We start from the raw sequence: 12,409 nt of genomic DNA on the forward strand, positions 1-12,409 counted from the left end.
TATTTTAGAGGCTTCTATCAAAAAAAACTGAGTTTTAAATTCTAACCACCATTTCCTAATTTCCTGGAAACTGACAGTCAGGCAAATATACAATTTAAGGTACATCTGAGGCTAAATGTTCGACCACGCTTATTATACATGTCCACAATACAAGCTGCACCACTTGAAGGAAAGAAAAAAATATATGACATGGGTGACAGAGGTAGAGGTCAAAAGCATTACAATGCTAGAAAACAATGGAGTGAGAGTTGGAGTGAGAAATAAGTATAGGAGGTAAGAGGAAGAGTGACAGTTTCTTTCATGTCCAGATGGCAGGCAATGTTTTCTTACACAGCAGTGTGTGTATCTCTGTGTATTTTCCACTAGTTAGTCTCACAGCCCTGGGGATTACCCAGCTGTCAACAGACCACTGCAACATGAATAGCTGATTGACAGAGGAAGAAGCTGTTCAAAGACCACACCCTTTAAGTGTTTAATTATAAAGGACAAGACTCTAAAACGTGTTTTCTCAAATCTATAAGGGAATCCACAGTCTTATACTGAAACAAAATATATAACATTGTCTATCCATTGAAAGAGGCATGTGCAGTATCTGGCAATCTCGGTTGTTACAGAAAAAGCTGTGCCACTGGTGTCAGAGTGAAAACAGTCAATAGTTACGTCCAATCTGAATTTAATGGGGCTCACCTTTTAGGCCCTCAGCTCATTTCCTCCTTTCTCTCAAAGCTGTCACTCACACGGTGAGCAGAGGGAGATAGAAGGAGAGAGCATGCTGTGCCAACTGTCTAGAGTTACAGCTGCCCCTATGCTTTTTTTCCAGTCTAATGGCAATAAACTCTTAGAAAGCTCAAAATGCCATGACTCACACAAAAGAACTTCAAAAACATCAATATGCATGAATGGACTTTTCTCACACATACACTAATAATGCACATATGCACTTAGTAATAGAGATGGGGAGAATAACGTGTACATGTGTGTTAGTGTGAACTCCCATGTAGGTCAAAGTGATGTCCCATCTCATATCTGTCAGCACTCAGAGTTTATTTACTTGGTTATATTATCATTTGTTGACCTAGTCACATGATCTGAGAGCGGGAGGTGCAGAACCCCAGGCACCCCAGAGAGCCCAGTCAGGACATGATGAGAGAAATGGGCCTGTGACCTAACACACTCAACCACACATAAATAGACACACATAAGAACTTGCACGTTATGACCTCCTGCTTTCTCTTTCAAATCTCCATTTCCCCACTCACCCTTAAAACTCCTAGTCACTCCTTTTCTTTTGACTTTTGTCACCCTCTGCTGTCCCCCCACCCTTTCTTCCCATCTCCCTCTATTCTAAATTGCTTGTCCAGTGAGGCTGTTTCTCAACTGTGGTTGTCTCTTCTTTCTCAAGACTGAAACTGCTTCTCTGGCAGCCAAGACCAACAAATGACAATGCTCATTTCACACTGACGAAAATATAATCTCAATCTCTCTTATCTCCAGCACATGTTTTGCATTTGTGACTTAGTGTACAGGAGCCTTGTCTCCATAATCCTGATAAGGGTCCCCCTCAGTCATTTGGAAGACTTACTGCGACTGAACTAGCGCTGGCCCTTTTTGTTAAAAAAATTTTTGAACTTGGGGAGTGAAGTCCATGTTAAAGACTGTTCAAAATGCCTTGCAGTCTCATAGATCATTTGATGTAGTACTCCTTGGGATCCAACAGAGCACTCATAAGGTTTCCTACCATAGTGACTCTGCACAAGCCGATTGACTTTGGTAAAGTTAGCCACAGCAGCGACAGCACCTTGGAGATGCAGGCCTACATGAAGAGAAGTCTTCTCTCTGCAGATAGCAAGCCGCTGCTTTGGTGGTTAAATGGGGTGTACAAAGTAACCACAACTCTCAAAGCTGCTCATAAATATGTGTGTGTGTCGGGGACGTCTGTGAGATGCATATCCCCACCTGTGACTAATATTGTAAATAAAAAGAGTCCTGGTCAGGTCACTTGCGTCCTGGCAAATAATATTAGAAATTGCCTGTAACATTATTAAATTTAATCTAATAACTGTTAAAGCTTCCTCCTGTTGTCAGTGATTTCCCATTCAGTGAGTGTTTATTCCATCTGAAGTTTTCTGCTCATTAATGAAGAAAAATGTTTGTTTTGTTTGAACAAAATGTCAAGCACGTGTTGTACAATTGATCCACAAACTAGCTACCTTTGAAGAAGCATGAACTTTGATGGGGCACCTTTATCCAGTATGCCTCTAACTAGTCATATTGACTCATCATCTTAATCCTTTTGTTGGTTGCTATTTCCATCTTCTCATACTACTTTTATTCCATGATCTGGGAGAACAATACTGCAGTAACAGCCTGTGTACACAGGATCCACACTGACCTAATGCTTGTCTTGCCTTTCTCACACAAGCATACACATAGTGGCCATGTACAAAATCAACACTGAGCTGACTCCCGTTTCATCTGCACATACACATTTGTACAAGCTTTGACGAAGAGAACACGCAAGCAAAAACAAATGTCCAAACATACGTCATGCCTCAACTTCCATTAATTGAATTTGCCGTCATATGTTGACATAGGTCTTCACCAAGTGTATCTACTTCCCTGCTTGCTTCTCTTCTCTATATAGGTTTAAACTTTTCTCATTTGCTCCATCTTATTTTATGTTACTCAATCATGAAGCCCCAGGCCCCACTTTCTGCTTCCTTTATGATTATTATTCTCTGTAATTATTAAATACAGACGTCACCTCTCAAATCTGCAAGTCTCAGGAAAATTAGGTGATTAACAGCAGAAAAGGGCACGCATAGTGCAATCACCTTGAATGTTGTAAAAGATAAACATGTACTGGGGTTAAAAATGAGTAAGTACAATGAATAAAAACTATAGCTTTCATTTTCTGTTGAGAAATAAATTTAGTGATGTGGAATTTTAACATAATCAGTCTCAGCCAATATGTGAACATTTCATTAAAATACTATAAAGAATAAGTGGACTACAGGGTGCAGCTCCACTTCAAGCAGACAAAAGTAGACAATGTGCATGAAAAGCGCAATATTCATGAGACAATAGAGGATATTATCGCTGATAAATGGAGATAAACATTAATATTTAATGTGAGTGACTCATTAATATACAGTCCTTGCGATTTTTCTGACCAGCATAAGTGCAGACAGAAGGCTATGCCTGTTTAAGTTTAAGAATCAAAGAATCAAGTCATCGCAATAATATTGTGAATCGCAATTATTTCAGGATAATCGTAGTGGGAAATGTTTATATCGCTTCACGCCTACAGTGCAAGCTCGAAATGTTGTGTCATTTATTAGTTATTGAATTGTATTTTATAAAATCAAATAATAGACATCCTATCAGAATTATCATCTACCATTAGGGGTGGGCGATATGGGCAAAATATAATATCTCTTTTGTTGGATTTTGACGGTAATGATAATTAATTAATATATTAACTTTTAATTTTAATTGTTCATTAAAAGTCATTCATTGTTGCTTACAGATGATATCAATGGACACAATGTTTCAGGAAACCATCTCTCATTTTCTTTAAACTTTAAGATTCAAGTAAAAAGTAGGCAAATAATAAAAAAAATCAAAGACTTAGTTGTGGGAGCTCCATGCAGCTAATCTGTGTGGCAGAAAGGATGCTAGCAAGAGGTCATGTGATTACGTAGGCCCACTTGTGGTCATGTGACATGCACACTGTCCTGAGCTATCTTACAAAAAGAATCAACAAGCAAACACATAACAACAACACCCACACAAAAGTAAACTCTGCCTCTCAGGTGACCCCCTAATGACCCGTTCACACCTCGTCTCAGGTGAAACCAACAACCTGAAACTTGGAGGGGTGAATGATCTGCATTGTTCAACTTAATGACTCAGATGTTAATGACCTGGTTCTTCCCACTAGTTAGTCAGAACTGAAAAAGCCTCTTGGATAAAAGGTGAAATGTATTCTACTACTGTAACTACTGAAGAAGGGAACATGTGTGTCATCGTTTATGTGAAGTCATTTAAATATTACATTACATTACATTACATGTCATTTAGCAGACGCTTTTATCCAAAGCGACTTACAATGGAATTGAGTACAATCAGGCCAGGGGTGGAGTCGAACTTGCGACCATGATGGCTTCCGTACACAGGGTACCAGTCTTAACCACTGAGCCACTCCACCCCCCATATTCGATAATGTCAATTTGCATATCTTTAAAACAACAATAACGATAATATCTTTGACAACATATCGTGCCCACCTCTATCTACCACCCCTCCTGTTTATTGCTATAGCAGAAAATGCTGTGAAAATCTCAACAAAAAATAAATACAAATTTACCTGATATGTTCCGATGCCTATGTGTTTAGGATCAATCTTCACAAGCTCAGCTAGAGGATCTTGGACACGCCTTCCAATGGACACTGTTGACACACAAACACACACAGATACACACACAGTGAGATTCTGCGTCTCATGAGACTCTGATTTCGGTTGTGATTAACTCAAACCTCCGTTATTAAATATGCAAATCCATATTATTTACAATTACTGAGCATGCAAATTGTCTGCGTGTGTCAACAGTGGAGGCCTGGGGGTATAGGGGAAACCTAATTGTCATTCCCCTACCCCTAATAATAACAATTAAAGCTGGCTTGTAAATGGACTTTCGTCATTTAGCTTCCTGATAAATGCTTGACACACACACACAGCCACATACACTGGCACACGCAAATGAATGCAGCACACAAATAAATACATACAATCCGTGCAGATGAAAATGAGGTTTGCTTTTAACAATTGAGTCTGTAAGGCTTAATCCCGCTGCTGTATATGAAGCCAAATGTCTTTTCCATGAATATGCTGGCAGGGCCCAGTGACAAGGAGAAAAATTACAAACAACCAAACTCAATCACTCAGTCACACACACACACACACACACCATAATACATGACATCATCTTTCCACACACACACACACAGATATATAGAGAGGGGGTGAACAACATAGCTAAACAACTGTTCTCACATTCCAGTAATGGGCCAAGAATGGGTTTGTTATTTCTGTTATTATTATTTGCAATGTTGGAATAGATCCTGTCATATATTTAAGAAAATAATAAATGATCTGCACATCTATCGAGATGTGCAGTTTCAATGACAGGTTGAGTTAAATCTCGGAATGGAGACTGACCAAAATGGTATTGCTACATGTTTAATTAGGGCTTCTAAAATACACTATGATAAATGGAAAAAGTACGAGACGCAGTTTGTCCCTCTCACCATCCTTCCTGTGAAGTGGCATGTTGTGGTTCTGCATTTCTACATTTTATGTCTGTTTGAATTTCAGTGGTCAGCAATGTAGTATGATGCATGAGACATGTCAGACTTCGATCCCTGAGGCGGAACTGACAGACAAAGAGAATAAGAGGGATGGGATGTAACAGAGAGAGAGTATGTCTGGAATCAATGGCTTTTCTCTCCTCTCTCTCCTCTGGCTGCGGTGCAAGGCTGTTGCCTGAGATAATATTTAGACAAGGATGGAGTTTCAGCCCTGGCCTTGCTCACTGCACCACCAAAACTCTCCAGTACTCTTTCCATCTATTCTGTCCCTGGCTCCCTCCCTCTCTAACTGAAAGGAGCAAATGTGTAAAGGGGTTTATCTCTACTCCTTCACAACTATTTGAAGTTTATGAACTAAACGCAGCCTTGCAAAGAGGAAATCAACAATAGAGGAGGGCTCTATGTATGATCAGATGCATTGCTAAGGAGGATTGGAAAAAAAAAGTCTTGTTTCCATCAAGTGGTACCATGCAGCTCAGTGTGCCACAGCACAGTTTAGAACAGAAAACTCTGATTTGGTTTGCTTTTCCAGCACGGGGTGTGTAGGCCAAATGGTAAGAGCTGCATCTGCTATATAAATAGCATAACAGCACAACACAGTGTGGTGAGCAGTGTGGCACACCTGTGATGTGTGTGAGGTGCATGCATTTACTGCAACAGGCAAACTGTGGGTGACTAGGGCCGAAAAAGACCCAAAGCATATTTTCAACAAATTATTCAATTAACTCTTGCCGTCTAAGTCAGGAGAATAACAGGGAAACTTCTCATGTAAAATAGATGAAGTGTTGCCTTAAACCACTAGGTGTCTCTAAATCTCCCAACAACAGACGGGACAGATTGCCACAGTTTGTTATACAGTAAATACTCCTGTGCATTTCATGGACACTTATACAGACAGACTTAGAACCAACCCCCCAACCTAGAAAAGACAAAACAGATGGACACAAACCCTGTCACAACATCCGAATCTCCAACCAGCAGCCCCCTCTTTTTATACTCATCCAAACTCAATCACTGTAACTTCCTCATGGCTTTCAATAGGAGTATAAATATGACTTTCCATGGCTCTCAGTGATGCTGACCACAGGAAGCTTGTAAGGAATAATCCAGCCTCATGTGATTTACGGTTTTTATAGAGGAAGTCTGCTGGAAGCATTTGTTCTCCGAAATTCAGTGTGATTCTCTGCTGTGTTTTCAGTGATGCAGTATGTGGAGTGAGTGAGAGGTGGCAAGTGAGAGGAAGGGGGCAGGGGGAGGTGGGAAAAGAGGGAGAAAATGAAACCTACCCACAGTTTCAAAAATTCACAGATAATGCAACCATACTGAAGCAAGACATTTAAAAAAAAATGCAAATGGTAATATCTGCCAAACAAACATTAGTAGTGTGTCAGTAGTCAATTTTATGTGGCCTATTTACCTTGTGAACTCTGCTATGTTCCCTACTGTAATCCAGCCTTTAATGAATGTAAAGGGGAGGCCATTCAAAACATGTGGGTGTACCTACTTTAGAGCAATTAGAGGTTTGCAATTACAAGATCAGCCGTTCAGTTTTTGATAACTGGTTGTACAAAACAAAAAAATATTTGAAATGGTCTCATTAGATAACAATTAAGTCTAGTAACATTAATCAAAATAACTTTGAGTTTCAACTTTACCATAGACAAGGGCCATTTAAAAGGAAGACCAATACCACACAATCGCCTAGGAGAATGTTAAAACATCATCAGAAGAAAAGCTTTGCTAGCATACCTGCACTCCTAATATTAGGATCCAAGTCTGGCATCTCTTTGACAGCTTCAGGACTGACGCTGTAGATGGATGCTCCTGCCTCATTGGTTATACTGGGTAAAGAAAGGGAGGTGAAGAAAATTGTGAGTAGATGTGTGATGTAGAAAGTGAGGAAGAGATGGGTGCAAAGGGAGAAAATCAGAGGGTAAATGGGGGAACACAAAAAAAGGCAGTGGCCATTCATTAATGTCTGAAAGACAAAATGACACTACTATTAAAGAAAACAACTGCCTGGCACCTTCAATACTGCTTTTGCTCATGATACCAACATTTAGCCACAATTACTGACATTGTGGCCAATACACTCTTAACATTGACAACAAAATTACCATATTCCTATTACTTTTAACGCTTATTCAGCTGACAACAGGTGTAAAGACCTACACACATACCAGTTGGATAGAAGAGTCACTGGCTTCATACAAAACTGCTTCACAATTGACCAGTAAATATGTCACATAAGTGAGTGAGATCATTTTGCAAAGTCATCATTTCAGGTTGACACATTTTAATGACAGTCAGCAGGGTGTGTGTGTGAGTGTGTGTGTGTGTGTGTGTGTGTGTGTTATACTTTAGCTGATGTGAGGAAATGCCTCTGACCTGCACTTGCATTTCACAGGACACTCTTGCCATCTAGAGGTCATTGTAGTGTACTACTACTAATTATTGACAGGAATTGAGAAGATTCTTTATTGTTGTGTAGACCTGAAGAAATAATAGACCTCTAGAAACTTCCAAGTAGATTTTTCAGAACTATGTGCAGTCAACTTAACAGTGTCAGTCAACAGGATAAGCTAATAAGGAGTTAATGAAGAACCAAGTTGTTGAACTAAATTGTCCTTTAATATATTCAAGGTAAAAATAACTAATTAACTTGATAGGTCTGCCTACACAGTGGCTATCTTATAAACACAAATCAAAAGTCAAACCCAGTTCTATTTGAAATATCATACAAGCTAGCATTCTGTGAAATGTTGATGAATGATGATGAAAATGAAGACATTTCTGTCCCTTATTATATTTAAAATCCAAAGTCAGACTCTAGTCAGTTTTGATAGTTCATTGGCCCCGTAAACACAAAAGGAGCACAAGTTCTTCCTGTAATGGATTAAATACCTTAAAGCCTTAAATGTTCTTCAAGAAGATAAACTCATTATAGTGAGAAACAACTATAGTTAGAAAGATTAAAGAGAAGGGATGTATTAAATGCACCTTAATAATGCAATAATATTTTTCACATGTAGATATTATTTATATATAAATAAAAACAAATTTATTCTGCACGTCAAGCATAAGGATGCATGTATGACATATATATTATAGTATAACAAATATGGACAGATTCCATTCCCCATGTTAATGTATTCAGTTGAAAGTAGGATGCTTATTATCCATCACAACACAGACAGGATGATGGTGCGACAAAGCCACTGATACCCGTGTTGATGCTGCCGACATACAGCTGAAGCTGTCGTATTGTTTCGAACCACAGCTCTTTCGGATGAATGGAGAAAGCGAGTGGGAGAAATGAAGGAAGAAAGGGGAGCTTTTTCCACAGGGTTGACCGAAATGATGAAGGGGTCAGAACCACCACAATGCGCAAAACTCTGTGTGAGGCGCGCACACACACTCACACAGTCCTAGAGGCTTAGACCTTGCCAGAACAACCTTGCCAATTATGAGTATCTTGTTAATGAGGAGTGGCAGAGGCCTTCTGATGAGGATCACATTTAAATGAACTTGTCCTCTGTCCCCGTTGTTCCTTCCTCCATTCATCCCTTCCTCCACTCCACTGTTCTTTTTGTCAGCCTCTTATCCATCGTGCTGACAGCTGACATATCGCCATGGTGACGCCACTAACGAGCACTGGCACATGACCTTCTGGGAGGTCAAAGCAGAGCTGGTCATTAACCTGACACACACTGTCTCACACACATGCACACACATACAGATGTTTATTTATGCTGAGTAAGATAAGGAATATACATACAAATGTTATTCAAAAATATCCACTCTGCTCTCATTAAGTCCCCTTCATGCTCAGATAGACACAGATTTCAGTAAGCTCACCATGATGTGGAAACTGATCACGCACCTCCAACTTCCCTCTCTTTCTTCATTCAGAGGGAGTTGGACAATGGAGGTCAAGCAAAAGAGTGGCAGAGACAAGACAGACAAAGTAGAAAAGTGAATGAAAAAACAACGGAGAGAACCGAGCGAAAAGAAAGAGAGGCCACCAGGCCCTATCATGTCCATCTTAATTAAGGGTGCCACTGGGGCAGCTGGGTAACAGCACTGTCATGGATACAGCTCTGAGCTCTCATTGCCACAGCATCCATGGCTGTCGCCATAGTGAGGCCATCGTCCTGGCAGCTAGCAGAAGGTTGTCAGCTCCCCGGCTCTCTGGCCTAAGTGGGCAGATGGTCAAAGCAAGGACACGCATATGCACACAGTCAGGAAACTCTCTCTCAGTGTAAACTAGCCCAAAAATGTTACCATTTATTCACACTCTCTTTTGCTTTTAAATGTATACACACACAAAAATACACAGGTCTACGGTTAGGCCTGACCTGGGGCAAAGTCACAAACTGGCTACTCCATCTGTTTCTACTACTGGTCGTCTCTGACACACCCTTGGGCCTGACACACAAACACACTCATGCCTGGCCCCCTGCTGCCCCTCAATAAACCTAACATTGGACGAGATGGATACACACTTTGATACTTCATTATAGCCTTCTGGCACACACGCCTAATCTAAATTAAAACAGCTCATCAGATCAGTCAGAGAAGAAGCGGGGCAATAATATCACCAACTAATCTGATACAGAGGACAAAAAGAGTAGAGAAGGGGAAGGGGGGAAATATGAGAAGTAAGTGAGCAAGGACAGACGGGACATTCCACTCTCTGTGACTTTCAAGTGTTGAACAAGTGACAGTTACATTATCATTATATTGAACAAATCATGTTTATAAAAAGTGCATGTGACATTACACTTTTATTCATAAACATAAACCTCCAAACTCCAAAAGTACAATTTGGATTCAGAGAAGGTGAACATGGGACCCAAGATTTTGAAAGTGTCCAACATAACTCTTGTCACATGGAACTAATGCAACAGTGTCAGCCAGTAGGTTTGAAGGGTAAATTCAGGTCAACGGCAGTGCAAATAAGTAAGAGAGACGTCTCCATGTCTAGTTTGAAAGGATGTGGCTGCAGTGAAGAAAATTTCCAAAATCAAGTATCATTACAGCTGAACACGAGCAGCTATGCTGGACACAAACGTTTAGTGAAAGTTAACTCTTTTTGGCAGCAACTGTGTGCTCAACAAGCAACTTTTCCAAGATTGCATTCTGACAATCATATACAGTCAATTGTTGCGCTAATTTTCCAGAGGATTTGGATTTCCCTGATAGCTTACTCAGAAGGAGAATTTGTTGCTATTGTATCGGCTAAAAACAGACGTTAGAAGTTATAAAAATATGTATATATACAAAGTCAAGTAAGTGCCTTAAAAACAAAAACATAGGATAGCAGACAAAACAACATTTGTGTGAGGGATCACAGCAGATTAATGCAAGAGAGGAATAACTGTTTTCTGGACCGTGCCTTGTACAGCTAAACCGAGGTGGAAATAACACCCTCAGTCAAACCATCTGGCATCAGATGCCACAGAAAAGTAGGATCATAATATACATTATGTTTAACATGGCCTATAATGATATACAGATTTAAAAGGCTCTTGATTGAAGAAAGGTGCTTTAACTCCCATATCTGGTGATGATTTTGCATCAGGGTTACAATATTCATATATGGGGGCTATATAAAGAAAAATATCATAGTTTTACAATGAAAAGGCTTCTATTTTTATACATCTAAAACATTATGACACAATGAGTGGTTTAGTTGTCCTTGGACTATATCTGGTAAAAACACCTGAAGAACATAAGTAACAGTTACAACTTATTAAGTTTTATTTTTGGGGTGCATATTAATGATGTCCATGTCCATATGACATAATACACAATGACACAATATCTCCAGCCGCAAAAGTTAGCAGAGCAAATACACAATTAACATGCTATGAGATGAAAAATGTTATCTAGAGTTAACCTGCAAAAAAAATTCTACTAGTCAATTAATACTGACCGACTTCCCCCATGTCATTTGGGTGGATTTTAAATTGTAAACCTTAGCACTGATAATGACACACACACACACACACACACACACACACACACACACACACACACACACACACACACACACACACACACACACACACACACACACACACACACACACACACACACACACACACACACACACACACACACACACACACACACACACACACACACACACACACACACACACACACACACACACACACACACACACACACACACACAGTAAACTAGGGTCACACCACAACTCAAAGTGTATGTGTGAGAGAGGTTACTGGACTCATTAAACTGTTTTAGAAGGAGCTGTTTCATATTGTTGGACCATAACACACACGCACAAGTTATCTGTCCTGGCTGCTCAAACAGCTTGGGTCCATTGTTCAGTCAGCTGCAAAGCGTGACCTCAGGGAGACAAATTGAGGAATGCACCATCTCTCTCTTTCTCTCACAGACACTCACACACACACATGCATGTCGGGTCTAAAGATGATGACATTTTTCACAGAGAAAAGCGTCCAAGTGGCAGGTGTCAGGGGCCGTCAGTCTCTAGCAAGATGCTAGAAGGCAGGCAGGCGGGCATGCATACACACACACAAAAACTTCAACTGCCACTGTGAGGCACATCTAAAAAGAGCAAAGCCTCACAGACACTCGTGTCAATCGGGTAGCTGGAAAGGCCCGCGCTTGTGTTAGGCACAAACATATGCACACCACTGTGCAGACAAGGCTACACTCTTACCCCAAAAATCTCTAAATATATAATACGCAAATATAAACAAGGTGTGTCACGGACTCATCACATGATTGTCACATGCAGGACTATCACAGGGAACAAGAGAACTCTTGGGAAAGATTGTACAGTGGATAAAGGAGGGAGAAGTCAGAGGCCGACACCACTGAGACATAGTGGGAGGGGAGAGGTAGATGATATGACTGGTTGATATTCACTTTAAATCACCTGTGTAAGCCAAAATGAATTAATTTATACTGCTATATTTTTATATCTTCACTTCACTTAATGAGACAGATTAAGACCGTATAGAAAGAGTGGACACAGTCAACA

At 40.2% G+C, this 12,409-nt stretch overlaps 1 protein-coding gene across 3 annotated transcripts in view; it reads right to left on the reverse strand.

The window, feature by feature from the left end:
* The window catches only part of srbd1 (S1 RNA binding domain 1), a 42,953-nt gene that overhangs the window by 13,233 nt on the left and 17,311 nt on the right, over positions 1 to 12,409 (reverse strand). For all 3 annotated transcript variants that reach the window (XM_058650758.1, XM_058650757.1, XM_058650759.1), the window contains exons 15-16: positions 7,120 to 7,211; positions 4,370 to 4,452 (exon numbers count right to left, since the gene is read on the reverse strand). In XM_058650758.1, the coding sequence (XP_058506741.1) occupies positions 4,370 to 4,452; positions 7,120 to 7,211 (175 nt within the window). The remainder of the gene's footprint in view (positions 1 to 4,369; positions 4,453 to 7,119; positions 7,212 to 12,409) is intronic.

This window comes from Solea solea, chromosome 15 (genome assembly GCF_958295425.1).
Source record: "Solea solea chromosome 15, fSolSol10.1, whole genome shotgun sequence".
NCBI lineage: Eukaryota > Metazoa > Chordata > Actinopteri > Pleuronectiformes > Soleidae > Solea > Solea solea.